The sequence below is a fragment of the Osmerus mordax genome, chromosome 9, assembly GCF_038355195.1.
Source record: "Osmerus mordax isolate fOsmMor3 chromosome 9, fOsmMor3.pri, whole genome shotgun sequence".
In the NCBI taxonomy this organism is placed as follows: Eukaryota; Metazoa; Chordata; class Actinopteri; order Osmeriformes; family Osmeridae; genus Osmerus; species Osmerus mordax.
This window is the reverse complement of record NC_090058.1, coordinates 17233013-17250330: the sequence shown is the minus strand read 5'-3', so window position 1 is coordinate 17250330 and position 17318 is coordinate 17233013. Positions and strand designations below refer to the sequence as shown.

Here is a 17318-nt window from a genome sequence, read left to right as displayed (position 1 = left end):
CACACATGTTTTCACAGACACACGTTTCTCTAACTGTCTTCGTTTCTTTCTTTCCTTCTCTTATGTCTCCCTCTCTTTCTCGCACATGAAAGAGCGCACACGCATCTCTGTCTGTCTCCTGTCTTCATCCATATCTCTCCTCCTCTCAGACCTCCCTCTCTCTCTCTCTCCCTCCTCAAACACCACCCTAACAAACCGTTGTCTCTCTCTCTGAAACAGGGAACAGACTTTCATCCAAAGTACACTGGAGAAAACCTGACCTGTACTGTACAGGGCCTGAAAAGAAGCACACAGTATAAGTTCAGGGTAAGACAGCTGTGCGTGTGTGTGTGTGCAGGTGTGTGTGTGTGGGTGTGCGTGCGTGCGCACGCTCATGTCATTTTACGACGGTCTCAGAGTGTTTTCAACGTGTAATGACAGCCAATCATCCTTCTCCAAAGCAGAATACAGAAGCTTTCTGTTTCCACGGCTACCCAGTCCTCCCCCATTCAGTGTAAGCTGGAGACAGTCCTTCCAGCTAAGCAGCTATTAACCCACAGCAGAAGCACCTGCAATTCAGCCCCAACACACACACACACACACACACCCCAGTCACCACAGCAGACCTTATCATTTGACATTGTGGCTTATTAGAATTGGACACTGTGTCCTGTCACCAGGTCAGTGGTCACCGCTAACCAAGTTTTACCCTCACCTGCACACACAGACTTGAAAAACACACAGAAATACACTTCCACACACACACACACACACACAGAAAAGCATGCGCACTTACTCAGACACACTCCCAGAGCAGCAACACACAGAGCCGGACATACCTGTTGTTTTTTTATTTTTTTTGTATTTCTGAGAACAGCAAATGGATTCCCCATTAGCCGGAGCGACGGAGGGCCTAATGTAAAGGAAAACAAGACATGGACAGAACAGGAGAGCAATGTCAGGGATTAGGGAAAGGACACAAGTAGGTGCGGGGGATGAGAGGGGGAAGGGGGGAGGGAGAGAAAAGAGAGAGAGACGAAGAGTAGGATGACATGACCCTGTGGTGCCCTGGATGGGGCTGTGGGATGGATGAAGCTCTACTCTACTGACAATGACAATCTCCTGCCCTTCTCTGTGTGTCTCTCTCTCTCTCTCTCTCTCTCTCTCTCTCTCTTTCTCCCTCTCTCTCTCTCTCTCTCTCTCTCTCTCTCTCTCTCTCTCTCTCTCCCTCTCTTCTCTCTCTCTCTCTCTCTCTCTCTCTCTCTCTCTCTCTCCTCTCTCTCTCTCTCTCTCTCTCTCTCTCTCTCCCTCCTTCTCTCTCTCTCTCTCTCTCTCTCTCTCTCTCTCTCTCTCTCTCTCTCTCTCTCTCTCTCTCTCTCTCTCTCTCTCTCTCCCTCTCCCTGCAGCTGATAGTGTCGAACATGGAGGGCAGAAGTAGTCCCAGTGAGGTTCTAGTGTGTAACACCAGTCCAGACAAACCCGGCCCACCATCCACCCCCTGTGTGACTGCAGCCACGCCTTACGGATTCACCGTCTCCTGGGGTACACACACACCCTCAGATGCGCTCACTTACACGCTCAGACACACATGCTCAGACACACACACTCTCAGACACACACACACACACACACCCTCAGACACATGCACACTCTCAGACACACACACATGCTCAGACACACACACATATGCACACATGGTTTGGTCTGCGTAAATTGTACACCCTAAGCAGTATTAAGTAACATCTCTTCCTGGTTTTCTGGTGACATCATAACTGTGCGCCCCCCGACAGATCCTCCCCAGGACAACGGGGGTTCTGACAGTCTGACCTACCTGCTGGAGATCACCCAGGGCTGCTCTGAAGGTACGCACAGCTCACATACACACACACACCACGCAATTTAGTTACCTGTTTCTCCTTCCCTGTCGACCTCACTATGTCCTATCCCATCCCTTCCTCCTTCTTATCTTCTTTTTTTTTTTGCTTCTCCATCCCTTTTTTGCTTCTTCCTTTGAGAGCTTTATTTGAGTCTTTCAACATAACAAACCTTGGAACACACTGTCTTCAAATTCACTGTCCTTAACTTTACACTAACTATCCTTGTTGTGAACTACTTTCTCCCACCTCTCTCTTTTCCAGTTGTACCAGAGCAAAGTGTTTAGTCATAAATGATATAAATGCTTTTCAGTCCAAAGATAATAGCTACCACTCATGGAATGCACACTTTAAATTATATGAATGGAACACATGAAAGGAACACAATGGTCTTAAACACGAGGTCATACAAAGCGTCACAAAATCATTGTGTGTGTGTAAGTGCGTGGTGTGTGTGTGAGATTGTGTAAGTGTGTGGCGTGTGTGTGTGTGAGCCTGCGTGTGTTGTGTTGTGTAACATGTCTTTTCTCCCTGCCCAGCGGGCCAGTGGGAGGTGGCCTACAGCGGGCCAGCGACAGAGTGTGTGTGTGAGCGTCTGACCCCCGGGACGTCCTATCGCCTGCGTGTGTGTAGCATCAGCACCGGGGGCCACAGCCAGGTAACACCTCAGCCCTTTCTCCCTCTCTCCTGGTCAACATGATCCTCTCTGCTTCTGGGTGCTTTTTCCCCATGATCCTCTCTGCTCCTCCGTGTTCTTTTCCCCATGATCCTATCTGCTTCTGGGTTCTTTTTCCCATGATCCTCTCTGCTCCTCTGGGTTCTTTTTCCCATGATCCTCTCTGCTTCTGGGTTCTTTTTCCCATGATCCTCTCTGCTCCTCTGGGTTCTTTTTCCCATGATCCTCTCTGCTCCTCTGTTTTTCATTCTCTCTATTCCATGGAAAAGACACAAATCATCAGGTTTCTTCACCTAGCTGTCATGAACATTGATCATATATCTTACATGTGGGACAACATGTATGGCAAACAGGACATTTTCATGACATATTTATGATAGGTTTAGACAGGCCGCTAGGAAACGGTCAAGAGGAGAAGCATCAAATAATTCCAATGTCCCTGTACTTATATTTGATTGCTGGCCGCTGTCATGGAAAACCCACTGTACAATGTAAGATGCTTCCCGTCAGTCCTGTCAAGTTCTCGTGTGTCTCTGTGTGCCACAGTGTACCGTGAGTGTTCCACTCCGCACACTAAGTGTTCCACCTGGACCCTGTCAGCCACCAAGGATTGTGGGTAAAGCCAAACACAAGGAAGTGCAGTTAGAATGGGGTGAGTGCATGCACACACACACACACACACACACACACACACACACACACACAGGGTGACATGCAGTGTTGTTCGGATGGCGGACAGCTTGGCTAAACTAGGTTAAAACAACCTCTGGCTCTTCTCTGCTTCACACGAGCCAGCTCTAATCGAAGCAAATTTCTTCCTCTAAATTCAGCCCGAATGCAGCATAATCAGACGCTAACTCTGGCTAATGCGGCTCCATTAGAGCTCGTTAGCATTAGCTCGTCTGCTCTTAGCCAGGCCCTCTGCCAAGCCAAGCCTCCCCGCGTGCGTGGCTGATCTGACAGAGTCAACAAAAAAAACACACACACACTGACATGTTGACTCCCTCCCACCCTTCTCCCCCCCCCCCCCCCCAGACTCCCCCGTCTCCGAGGGTGTGTGCGAGGAGTGTGTGTTCAGTTTGGAGATGAGCGAGGGAGAGGGCGAGCCCCGGGAGGAGTACCAGGGGAAGGAGCTGCAGTGCACCGTGGGTAGGCTGCTGCCCGGAGCCACCTACAGCTTCCGACTGCGAGCCGCCAACGAGGCTGGGGTGAGATGTGCACACGTATGCACACGCGTGAGCGCGCACACACGCACACGTTTGCATAGACACAAATGCACGTGTAGACATTCTCAGTTCTTGGTGGCAGGCAAGCAGATAGACTGACAGGCCATAGAAGTGTTCATTCTCCTTCTTATTCGATTGGTTTATCAGCCAGTTTCTGGGACCAGACTGAACCACTCAGACCTGGTTAGCATTCAGACAGGCTGTCTGAACAGCAGACACACACACACACACACACACACACACACACTCTAACACAGTCTTTTACACACACACACGCTCTCTCACACACACAGACACACACAGACAGACATTGGGAGGGTAAAAGAAAACCTTCAAAACAAGAGAGTGAGACAAACAATTGCAGTGTCCCAGCAGGACAGTGATTATCCTGGAAGCAGAACATACCCTTCCACCAATCTGTTGTGGTTATCTATGGCTCTAATGCTTCCCATTTGGAGTTTCTATTGTCCCAGACAAACGACTTGATCTTTTTGTGTGTGTTGTGTGTTTGTGTGTGTTGGGTGTGTGCATATGTGTGTGTGTGCATATATATGTGTGTGGTGTGTGTGTGCATATGTGTGTGTGTTGTGCGTGTGTGTGTGTGCATATGTGTGTGTGTGTGTGTGTGTGGTGTGCGTGCTTGCGTGCGTTCACACAGTTCGGGGAGTACTCTGAGCCTGCGGAGGTGACGACTGCAGCAGGTCCTCCTGGCCAGTGTGTGGCGCCCGTCGTCACCCTCACCAACAACACCTGCATAACACTCAACTGGGAGGTAAGACCCACACGCACACATGCATACACACATATGGATAGACACACGCAGAGACGTGTACAAGGGGTTCTCGAATCCACCAGGGTTAACAAAGGCATTATGTAAGTCCCCTTGATATCAAAAGGCAGACAATAGACAAGAAACCTTCCGAGAACAAGCCCTTTCACGGTACACAGAACACTTCAGGTGGAGAGGAAGAAAGAGGGGGGAGAGGGAGAGGAGGATAGGGAGAGAAGAGGAAGCCAGGAGAGAGAAGAGGGGGAGGCCATGAGATCCTCTTCCTCTGTCCTTCACCTGTTGATGATGACACAGCCCCACTCCACCCCCGCTTTCGGAGATGAGACAGGCTGCTGATTGGCTAGCCCGGCCCCTAAGCCGGGCTTCTCATTCCCTTTCGAGTTGCCACAATCCCCTTATTGTTCATCCTGTCCCCGGATGACCTCCCCCTGAGCTCTCCAGGCAGAGATTGGATGTGAGGGCCTGGTGTTTCTTAAACCTATCCCCTCACCTGCTGATCTGCTCTCCTTGCTTAGTAGGAGAGAGTCTCCTGTTGTTCTCCGATGTCCTAAATCCTGGTGTGTCATCTTCTTTCTACCGTGTTCCGAGTCGTCGTGTACTCTCGCGTGTTCTGTACAGATACAGGGTTCTGCCATGTGTGTTTTAAGTTCTTGTGTCGTCGTGTTCCGTAGAGCCCGGAAGGTTCTGGCTCCGACATCTCGGAGTATCGTCTGGAGTGGGCGAGGGAGGACACGGCCATGGATGTTGTCTACTGTGGGAGCGCAACACAGTGTGAGCTGTCGGAGCTGACTCCTGCTACTCAGTACTGCTGTAGGCTACAGGTACACACACACACCTACACACACGTTGGTGTGGCTGTTCGTCATGGGACGCACAATTCAGTCAGGTTCAAAATCCTGTTTTTCCTAACTCTAACCATAACTGATCCCTAAACTTAACCCTAGCTCCTAACACTATCCTTAACTCCTATCCCCTTAACTCCCCAACCCATGTGATTCTAACCTAGAACCCCCTAGAAATATCACTTGACTTGTGATGACCAAGAAAATGTAAATCTTCAATTCCAAAATTGAAAATGTCCTTTGTTTACCAGCACACATACACACGCACACATACACGGAAAAGAGGTAAGGTCATTTTAAGATTGATTCAAGTTTGAGGTTAGTATATTCACTTTATAATACCTAGGTATATTACCTAACCTACCTAGAAGGGTAAACATGACATTTTTCTTCCTAACTCTCTCCCTGTCTCTCTCTTTCTGTCTCTCTCTCTCACAAACACACACACACACCTACACACCCATTCCTTTGTCAGGACCCTGTCCTGCCCTAAGACTGATGTGTAGTTTAACTGGAACGTTTATGGCTGTGTTTATGAGCTCATTTATAAGCTTTATGTAACCGGAATCAGAGGACAGGCAGGACACACACACTGATGTGGGTGTGGGTGTGTGTGGGTGTATGTATGTGTGTGTTGGGGTGTGTGTGAGACTGTGTGGAGTGTGCCTGTGTGTGTGATTAACTGCGCAGTGTGTCATTGTCTTAGTCATTCATCTTGATTTCACGTCAGACATCCATGATAGTTCAATGCCTAGTCCATCAACCTTAACCTACAGCTACTTGGGGGACGGCCTCTGTGTGATACAGAGGCAATTTCAATATGTAACACTTCAGTGCTAAACTTTATGTTATTAAATGTTATTACTGGAAATGAATGGGTTTTACCTTTTATCTAACAGTTTTACTTTGTGAAGCACTACGTGACCTTGTGTATGAAAGGTAGTATATATATAATAAGCTTTCTCTCTCTCTCTCTCTCTCTCTCTCTCTCTCTCTCTCTCTCTCTCTCTCTCTCTCTCTCTCTCTCTCTCTCTCTCTCTCTCTCTCTCTCACAGGCTGTGAATCAGGCAGGGGCGGGGCCCTACAGTGAACAGGTGTGCTTCCAGACCCCACCGACCAGTCCAGACCCGGTTTCCACCCTCTCCCACAACCCCTCAGAGTTAGGCCACTCCCCGTCCACCTGCCTTTTCCTCAAATGGGAGGAGCCAAACAACAATGGAGAAGAGATGACCTCTTACATCATCACCCTCAATGAGCAGACAATCACCGTGGAGACGGGAACTTCTCACCTTATTACGGACCTGCAACCAGACAGCGAGTACAGGTACGCACATGCGCACACATCCACAAAAATAAATACACGCACACACACACGAACATGAATACGCACACACACAAACGTAAATAAACACGCACGCAAAAATACACATACAAAAGAAAGCGTTTTATAGAGAAAAAGTGAGAGTAAGAGAGAAAGAGAAGCGCTTATAAATGCATCGCCGATAAGGTGCATCAACAGTAAACAACCACTACTCATCATCAGCCTGTGTGTGAGAGTGTGTGTGCTTCTACAAATCGGAATAGGTGGTGTGGGTGAGACTTTGTGTGTGTTGTGTTTCAGCGTAGGGAGAGGTAGCTTACAACTTCATTGTGTTTGTGGTTACGGTCCTCATGTCCCTCTTTTACAAAACAGGGAACACTACCCACTGAATGGACTGATGGAGCTTGGATGTGTTTGCACCTGTGCTTGTGTGTGTGTGTGTTTGTAGGATGTAGGTAATTGCAATCCATATTTACAGGAACCTTTCCAAATACAAGCATTAGTTTGTGTGTTTCAGAAAAGATGTGATCTCAGTACTTCTTCTTCATGGTTTGAAGTGGTTTGTTTACCGTGTGTGTGTGTGTGTGTGTGTGTGCGTGGATGTGTGTGTGTGATTGATGATGATTGTGTTGATTAGAGAGAGTGAAAAGGACAGCGATCGACAGAGAGTGCGAGAGAGTAGAAGAGAGAAAGATTGAGAGCGAGGAAGGGAGAGAGAAACCGAGAGAGAGAGAAGATGGTCGTAGAGCTGCTTCTTCTGAAAGTTCCTCTGCATCTCAGACTCAGTTTTGTGCTGTAGATGGAAAGAAAAGAGAAACACAAGAGCTGATCTCATTATTTGATACAGAATACACCTTCTCCATCTACCACAGTATTAAACAAACACACTCAAACACACACACACACACAGACTCTCCCTGTCCCCCTCTCTCCATCTCCCCCTTTCTCATCTCTGTCTCTCTAAACCACCCCACCATTGTCGCTCCATGTGTAACTAATTACCACACTGACAGATGGAGCTAGTCTTGTGTGTTGGTGTGTGCATATGTAGTATTATAATAACAGAAAAGGTTAGCAGTGAAAGGTAACAGTTTGTCCTTCAGAAAGTGTGAGTGTGTTTCCATGTGCTTTCCTGCGATGATGTGTTTGTGAGTGTCTGTGTGTGTGTTTCTGTGTGCACTCAAATGCATCTGCCCTTGCGCGCGTGTGTGTGTTTCGAAGTGTGTGCGTGTGTAACAGCATGTGTTGTAACCGAAAGGTTATGGTGTGTGTGCTTGTTCAAATGTCAGACAGTAGACAGTGCTAGTGGTTTCTTTTGGCTAATTGATGAATCAGCCAATTAGACTGTGGCAGTTCCTAGAAGGAGAGGGTGGAGGTGGGGAGCTGGCACAACAGCCCCTCATACAAGGAGGTGGGGGGGGAGAAAAAAAGGGGAAGAGAGAGGGAGGGGGAGGAGAGATGGAAGGGGAGGAGGAAAAGAAAAATGACTAAATGACCAAATGTAAAAGGTAAAAAACAACAACCCCTTCTCTCGAGGAGGAGAAGAGGAGAGAAAGAAGGGGAGGAGAGGAAGGAAGAGATAGGGGGAGCAGGGGGATAGAAACCTGCCACAACATTGCATACACACATACCTCCCAACTCTCTGTCTTGTTCTCTCTTTGCATTTTAGCGTGCAGATACAGGCGGTAAACGCGATTGGCTGCAGCCCCTTGAGCCCGCCCCTGCTGGCAAGGACACGCCCCCTTCCCCCAGCCCCTCCCCCTCTGGAATGTTCCGCAGCGGGCCCCCAAAGCCTGAAGCTGAAGTGGGGCGAGAACCCCGGCAACACACACACACGCGCTCTGCTGGCAGACGACACGGTCTACACTCTGCAGATGGAGGACAAGAACCACAGGTATGCTCGTCACCCTACCTGGAAACCCTGCTCAGAACTAGCTTTAGAAACCCGCAACCCACGCCTCTGGAGAGTTCTAGAACTCCAGCTCGCTGGGGAAGGTCCGTGGTTGTGCAGTTCCAATGGTCGACCTCCAACTCTCTCGTGTTCCAGCCAGGGACATGAGAGAGCCAGTTCTCTCACCATGGGCACACACTCGTTTTCTTTTTAACTCCACGTTTGTGGGTGTGTATTTGTGGGTGTGTATTTGTGTGTGTGTGCGGGTACAGCAGTAACTAGATGTTCCAGAGGGATCTCACGGTGAGAGCGGTTGGAGTGAACCTAATAAGAGCATGAATTCATCAACCCTGCTGTCTTTTCATTAGACAGGACATGACACAGAGAGAGAGAGAGAGGGAGAGAGGGAGAGGGGGAGGGGGAGAGAGATGGAGGAAGCAGAGAGAGAGAAAGAGTAAGTGAGACAGACACAGAGAGAAAGCCAGTGGAGGGTGGAGGAGGATTCTATTATATTAATATGTATTAAGCGAGACAAACTGATGCTAAGTGATCAGAAGGAGAGAGAGAAGGGGGGGGGGGTGGGCGAAGATGGAGACAGAGGAGTAGAGGAGGAACATGAGAATGAGTTTTAGTGATGTAATGTCTCTGCACAGTGGCTTGTTCCCAGTGTTGGGGTGACAGGTTTAAGGGGCACCCCTCTCTTCGTCCAGAGAACCAGGACTTAATTTGAGCCGTGTTCGATGTTGGATCCGGACCCTTTTTTACTGGATCCTATGAAAAATTATTTGCCTAAATGAAAAAAAAATAATACTATTTGTGTAGTGTTCAATTATGTTATCTCTTTGTTAGTCTTTATTCCACATTGAAGTTCCACAACATTTTTCATTTTGAGGTGAATTTTCAGGGTAAGACAGAGGGAAGGGACTTCAAGTGACACTTGTGCTTGTGCTGGTTGAGTAGGCTAGCTGTTAGCCTCGTTCCCTCCTGGGGAAAAATGTCAAAAAGACAACAAAGTTTGCTCAACTTTTTCAAATACGCTGGCCAGTTGGATCCCAAGCAAGCAAAAATTGTTTCCGTCGATCAAGTATGTGGAGTCCACGGTGGAAACAGCAGTTAATAGTCCGATGGATAATTGCTGCTTGTAAAAACGATTGTTGCAGTGTATTTTTTTTTTACATTTTGCACCCATACAGTGCATGTTGTGAAATTAAAATAAACATTGCCGTGGTGTACACACAGAGTTGTTTAGGTTTTTTGGTCAGAGAAGCTACGTTGGCAGTGTATTATTATTTTTTGTTCCGTTACCTCCAACCCCCATTTTGAGTCGCCGGATCCACCCCCCTTTGCGCTCCGGGACCTCCCACTTTACAAATTAAGCACTGCAGAGAACTGTAGGCGGCAGATGGTTGGTGTTGCTGACAGCTCAGTAATAGAAAAGCTCATTAATAGAACAGCTCAGTAATAGAACAGTTCAGTAATAGAACAGCTCAGTAATAGAACAGTTCACTAATAGAACAGCTCACTAATAGAACAGTTCAGTAATAGAACAGCTCAGTAACAGAACAGTTCACTAATCGACCCGTTAAGTAATAGAACAGTTCAGTAATAGAACAGTTCAGTAATAGAACAGCTCATTAATAGAACAGCTCACTAATAGAACAGCTCACTAATCGACCTGTTCAGTAATAGAACAGTTCAGTAATAGAACAGTTCAGTGATAGAACAGCTCACTAATAGAACAGCTCACTAATAGAACAGTTCAGTAATAGAACAGCTCAGTAACAGAACAGTTCAGTAATAGAACAGTTCAGTAATAGAACAGCTCACTAATAGAACAGTTCAGTAACAGAACCACTCAGTAACAGAACAGTTCAGTGACAGAACAGCTCAGTAATAGAACAGTTCAGTTACAGAACAGCTCAGTAACAGAACAGCTCAGTGACAGAACAGCTCGGTAATAGAACAGTTCAGTAACAGAACAGCTAAGTAACAGAACAGCTCAGTAACAGAACAGCTCAGTAATAGAACAGTTCAGTAACAGAACAGCTCAGTAATAGAACAGCTCAGTAATAGAACAGCTTAGTAACAGAACAGCTCAGTAACAGAACAGCTCAGTAATAGAACAGTTCAGTAACAGAACAGCTCAGTAACAGAACAGCTCAGTAATAGAACAGTTCAGTAACAGAACAGCTCAGTAATAGAACAGCTTAGTAACAGAACAGCTCAGTAACAGAACAGCTCAGTAATAGCTATATATTAGTCTGAGAGCTGGTTGGATTACTGGTGATGGCTTTGATTCATACCAGCCCCCTGCTGTATTGAAGTGAGGGGGTGTCGATGCATTAGGCTGCAAAAAGAGCCATGTGTCTGGCTGCCTGGCTGGATCTTGGGGTGGCATGTGTGTAGAACTGATACGAATATACAGCACTTACACACGCATACACACACACACACAAACATGGTGGTCACTAGGAAGAGGGGCTTCATCTCAGCTAAATGGATGAACTGGAAGCATCGCATCTCTCTCCCCCGCGTCCATAGAATCTCCTTTCCCCCAGCGCACGTAAATGGAGCCCATTACACAGGATTACCTGGGATTGTATTAATGGACAGTGCCATGGTAACCAGAGACTAGGATGCAAATAGAGGTGGACCTCATCGAGAGGCGGAGGAAGACCGGGGGAAAGGGGGCAGGAAGGAGAGGGAAGGAGGAGGGGGAGTGGCGTGTGGAGAAAGAGGGGTGGGAGAGGTAGGGTCGTGTGGAGGCAAGGAGGGTTGGGAGAGGGATGAAAAGGGAAGGGTGGGGGAGAGGAGAGCAGAGTGGGATGAAGGGGGAGGGTGGAGAGGGGTGGAGGAGACCTGGGGGAGAAACACATGGATATCAGATGTCCCACTTCCAATGGCATTACCTCATTGAATATTTCATTTTGGTCCAATGACCTTCTCGGAGAAGCAAGGCTGGGCTGCCGCTCCTCCTGATTCACTTTGGGATTTCCGCCACATCCCAGCAGACACGCCTGGGACAGAGCTCTCCTCTCCCCAGCCCTCTTTTTCTCTCCCTGCCTGCCTTCCCTCACTCCCTCCGTGCTCGGAAGCAAGGTCGCAGCCGTAGAACAGGTCTCCAGTACGACCCTCCTGCTCGTCTACCTTCTCTCCTCCCTCCTTTCTCCTCCCTCCTTTCTTTCAAGCCGAGTCCCAGTGTTTGCGGACTTTCCTGTCACTCTCTGATGTCCTCCCATCCTGCTTCTGGGTTTTGCTTCTCTTCCTCTTTCTCTCTCTCCATGGTCCTCTCATCCACTTTTCCCCTTTTCTGTCTCTCTGTCCACCCCTTTTTTCCTTGTTGCCTTTTGTCTGAGGCTTACTCAGCACAGACACAGACACACACACACCTAAACAAACCCTACGGCTCCACATCCTCACCTCTGGTATCTCTGTCACCTCCCTCTTCCTACTGTCGTGATGCTGTTGATGTTCCCATTTTCAGCAATGTTGTTGTCTTTGTGTGTGTGTGTGTGTGTGTGTGTATGTGTGTGTGTGTGTGTGTGTGTATGAGAGAGTTTGTTTATCGCAGGTGCTGACACTAAATGTGTGTTAATTGACCTGGCCATTCTGTCCTGTCAACAACATAACGAGGGTCATCATTTATGATTAGTGAACAGCGCTACACACGCGCGCGTGCACACACACACACACACACAAACACACACACACACAAACAAGATGACAACGTTGCTGAAAATGGGAACATCAGTTGAATAGGACAGCATCCCAGTTCAGCAGGAGGTGATGAAGGAGACAAGCATACCAGAATATGCTCTGCTACCCAAGTCTAAATGGATAACCATGGCGATATCAGGATGTTTCCCTTGATTGTTGTTGTGGTGAGGTGTGCTCACAGCCGTAGTTAAAGCATGTTCAATTGTATTTTTGCGCTCTCAGTTAGGCTGAATAAGTGGTGTAGTCTAGCATGAAGTAGCAAGCCTACCGTTCATTTATCCACCCCAACTTTTCTCCATGCCATCACTTATGTACCACTGCTGATGTTTATCAAGGGCCATACAGAAAAACCTTGTGGGCATTTGTATGCCTGGGAATAGGGTACGCTACAGCATTGCGCTAAGAGGTGTCAGCCGCAGGGTAACAGCTGGTTACTTCCTATGTAGATGAAGCCTTCACCTCACCACAGTTTGCTTGTCCCTGTCTGTCCGTGTTTCTTTCTCTAAATCATCTAAATAATTCCTTCATTAGTACAATTATTATAATACACAATTAGAAACTAAACAGATAAACACGCACACGCATAGAACCATTGGAATACCAAAGTTTGGTCATTGAATTCGTAAAAAAATCCCCTCCCTCCCTCCAGGTTTGTGCCCATCTACCACGGCTCCAGCCACACCTACAAGGTACAGCGCCTGACGGAGTCCAGCAGCTACAGTTTCCGGATCCAGGCTGTGAGCGCGGCCGGGGAGGGCTCCCCCTCTGACACGCACACCTTCACCACCAGCAAGGCTGTGCCCCCCCCGCTCAGAGGTACACTGGGGGCAGGGACGTGCGTGTGTGTGCGTCCTGCTGGGTTGTTGGGGGTGATGGAGAGAGAGATGCTTTCTATGTAGGCGCTGTTTATATGTTGCTCGGATGAAAGCATCTGCAACACGAATAACATATAAATGTAAAGATGGTGACTGAGAGAGAGGAAGAGCGAGAGACAGATATAAGACCAAAATAGGGATATTTTTTATGTGTGAAAAAGAAAAAGATACTGTCCGCATAGGCTGCGCAAGATATAGCGTTTGGCTGTGAATTATATCAATGAACTGTGCCCCTCTGCCTACAGCTCCCAAAGTGCATCAGATGGAGGGTAACGTGTGTGAGGTCACATGGGAGACCATTGCACCAATGAGAGGAGACCCTGTCAGCTACGTGCTGCAGGTTCTTGTGGGACGAGAGTCTGAGTACAAACAGGTGAGCTACCTGGACACACACACACACATGCATGCAAACGTGCAGACACACTCGCCAATTTACTTTTAAGGAAGAAGAAAGTAAAAATATGTTTTTATCCATTAGCCTCTCTCTGTAACACACACACACAGAAAACTCAATCTGTTCTCTTGGTAGCACTTCTTATTGACAGGATTGATATATTTTAATGAGAATTAGCGCTCTGAGACGATTGACATTTTGAAGGTTTTGCTGTCAGTGTACATTTTGGGAGTGTGTCTTGCTAGGATGGCAGCTGCAGATTTGTCTCAATAATTGTTTTGCTCAGTGATATTAAATTAGAGAGAAATAGGAGGTAGCCACTGCCAACACCGAAGGAAGGGCAAAGTGTGTGTATGTACGTGTGAATTTGAATAAGAAGCGGTTATGAATTCCACCTGTTGCTTAAGTGTCTCACTGAGAGTTAATATGAGGAAAGTAGTAATAAGAGGAAGTGTGGAGAGGAGCAGGTCTTTGGCAGCAGAAAGGGCTGAAGGGCGTTCTGTCACAGCAGAACGCACAGACACTCACACACACACTCACACACGCACACACACACACTCACATAAACACACACTCACACACACACTCACATAAATACACTCACACACACACTCACATAAACACACACTCACACACACACTCACATAAACACACACTCACACACACACTCACAGAAACACACACTCACACACAAACACTCACACTCACACACAGACACACACTCACACACACACTCACATAAACACACACTCACACTCACACACACACACTCACATAAACACACACTCACACACAAACACTACGTATGCACATGCTTCTTTCCATGTACACAAGCGCACACTCCTACTTACACACAAACGTGCACACAAGGGCACACTCATACACACGCACGTTACACTTAGAGGGGATCATTTCATTTTGGAAATATAGAATAGCAACAGGGGAGCTTAGAGAGCCAATACTAATGTAAACACACACACACAAACGTGATTGCAATATGTCTAGAATTGGTTTTGACTAACTCCAGCCCCCTGAGGGGCTCCGTGGTGTTTGTCAGTGATGGAGCAGAGTGTTAGTGTCTGCTGTCATCTCCACACTCTCATATCCCCACAGGACACAAAACGTCTGTGCATTTGTGTGTGTGCGAATTTGATTGTGTGTGTATGTGGATGCAAGCACAAGCGTGTGTATTTGTGGGCGCACTGATAAGAATGATTGAGTGGTCTATTAAATAAGGGTTACCAATGAATGACCTCAAACTAATCCAGTTTCTGAATTCCTTTTATTTGACAGTATTTATATGTTTTTTCTTCTTTATCTATGGCTTCTAAACTGTCACATTACGGGAGTGGAGAATCGACAAACTGTGCAATGTTAATTGCGTCATTTTGGGACAAATCAACATGAAAACGCCTGCAGGTTTAACTTGGACGAATGGTTTAAAAAGGATTAAGTTAGGAAGAGTCGACACCATTTCTAATAAGACGTTTTTGCTGGTTCTGACGTTTAATGCTTGAGAACGTATTTGCTTAGGAACAGAAGACTTGATTCCACACTCCTCCAATCAAACTCTCCCTTACCTTTGTTCCACAGGTATTTAAGGGAGAGGAGGGCGTGTTTCACATCTCCGGCCTCCAAGGCAACACAGACTACCGTTTCCGCGTCGGCGCCTGCCGTCGTTGCCAGGATACGTGTCAGGAACTGTGCGGCCCTCTGAGCCCCTCCACCCTGTTCACCCTGCGTCGCCTGGAGACAGCCTCACCGGGGGAGGCCGGCGCCGTGGACACGGGGAGAGGGTCGGGCCTGGCGTGGAGCGACGAGCGTTTCGCCGCGCTGATTGTATGCGTCTTTGCCGCCCTGGCCGTCCTCATGGCTTTCCTGCTTCAGTACTTCTTCATGAAGTGAGGGAGTGTACTCTAGGATAGAAAAGAGAAACCAACAAACCAACACAAAAAAACGACAAGAGAGAGAGAGAGAGAGAGAGGAACACACAAACAAATGAAAAAAAAAAGAAAACACTTGAGATGTACTTTTAACGCTACGGACACTTTGTAGTCCAGATATCTACTCGAAGCTTTCCTCTTTTTATCTCCTTCCTACTTTTCCCCATCTCTCCGTCTATCTCTGTTGTGGTTGTGTTCGTGTCTGTCTCTAACGTTGAGGATATGTGGAAAAGGTAAGCCCTGTTTGACCTCTTCTCCATGGGAAAGCAAACTCATTATTAAGCCTTAACTAGCTGTGAGCGACGCAGGAGTTCCTCAAACTGACTTGCATGTTTAGATTTTGTATTATTTTAAACATACCGTACATATTTGATTAGACAAAGTGTATTTTTCTTGGACTGTCGATGCCTTTCCTTGTTTTATTTGTGTTACTGCTGCAGTCTTTAATCATTCAGCCATATTCCAATGTAGGCTTTGCAGCTTCACTCCCCTGCATCCATCTGGTACCTGTCTTTACCTGCTTTCACACACAGACACAGAGACAGACAGACAAACAAACACACACATACTTAGACATGGACACACTCGTACACTTTTTTTTTTACACTTCCTGTACATGTCTACTCTAAGAAACAAGTTCCTCATCTTCTGCCTTTACCATTCAGCTACCAAAGCGATACTATCCATGCGTGGTGTAAGATGCTGCTATCCTGTTATTTTATATCTAAGAAAGAATGGAAGCCGTTTTCTAATATATATACAATACACACACACATATATATATAAAGCTATATATATCAAATATCTAAGATGCTGTAAAGGCTATGTGATATAAGTGATGTTAAGTACAACGTGAAAGGGAGGAGTCTATACTTGGTGCACAGATCCAGGACTAACACTAACCGATCCTAGATCAGCCCAGCCCGTAAGCCCCCTCCACCCTAAAGTAATGTTGGGAGGGGTACAGTCTGACCTCAGATCAGAAGTTAGTGATTGGTCCTTACTACTCCCAGCTATCCAACGGAAAGCGGGCTGAGTTTGTGATTGGATGTATGTGGTGGGAGGAGAGGTGGGGGGGCGCTGGGGGAAGGGAGGGGGACGGGTGGTGATGGTGGTCTGTGCCTGGCAGTTTTATTGCTTTAAATGCCCCCCCACCCCTCAACCCTTCTGCCCCCACTCTCTAATGTGTGTTAGCCCGAGTAGCGTTAGCCAACAGCTAGCTGTTAGTGTCACCTCAGTGCAGTATTGTGAAGCTGCAGTTTGGCGACAGTTAGCTCTGCCTCTGTGTGACTGGATGTCCATATCTAAAGGTTCCTTTGTTCCTCCTCCTATCTCTCCTCCGCTCACCTGCTCCGTCAGTAATTACTCGTCTTTTATTCTGACCGCTTTACTGCTCCGCTCTTCACACCTCCATTCCTCCTCACCTTTCTTTGTCACCATCGCTCTTTGCTTTCAACCCCTAGTTTTATTTGTCTTTCTCTACCTTTCTTTTTCGTCTCCTTCCCACCCTGTGTCTCCAGAGCAGCAGCAGTCCAGCCTGCCTGTCTGTCAGACTGATGTCTTCCCTAAAGTCTGTTCACTCTCTATGACACACCGCACTCCCCAGAGTAGAGCAGGGTGTCCTGGTATTCCTCTAGACCCAGCCCCAGTACTTCTCTAGACCCAGCCCCAGTACTTCTCTAGACCCAGCCCCAGTACTTCTCTAGACCCAGCCCCAGTACTTCTCTAGACCCAGCCCCTGTACTTCTCTAGACCCAGCCTTAATACCCTCCAGACCCTGTCTTAGACCC

General features: G+C 47.4%; 1 protein-coding gene across 1 annotated transcript in view; it reads left to right on the top strand.

Moving 5' to 3' along the window:
- fndc3ba (fibronectin type III domain containing 3Ba) overlaps window positions 1–16571 on the top strand; it is a 58236-nt gene extending 41665 nt beyond the window's left edge. Inside the window, exons 14-26 of the mRNA XM_067242535.1 lie at window positions 220–306; window positions 1386–1521; window positions 1770–1841; window positions 2393–2511; window positions 3076–3181; window positions 3565–3737; window positions 4414–4527; window positions 5217–5366; window positions 6443–6711; window positions 8378–8602; window positions 12966–13132; window positions 13437–13564; window positions 15179–16571. Of these exons, the coding sequence (XP_067098636.1) occupies window positions 220–306; window positions 1386–1521; window positions 1770–1841; window positions 2393–2511; window positions 3076–3181; window positions 3565–3737; window positions 4414–4527; window positions 5217–5366; window positions 6443–6711; window positions 8378–8602; window positions 12966–13132; window positions 13437–13564; window positions 15179–15490 (2058 nt within the window). The 3' untranslated portion in view covers window positions 15491–16571. The remainder of the gene's footprint in view (window positions 1–219; window positions 307–1385; window positions 1522–1769; window positions 1842–2392; window positions 2512–3075; window positions 3182–3564; window positions 3738–4413; window positions 4528–5216; window positions 5367–6442; window positions 6712–8377; window positions 8603–12965; window positions 13133–13436; window positions 13565–15178) is intronic.
- The last annotated feature ends 747 nt before the right edge of the window (window positions 16572–17318 follow it).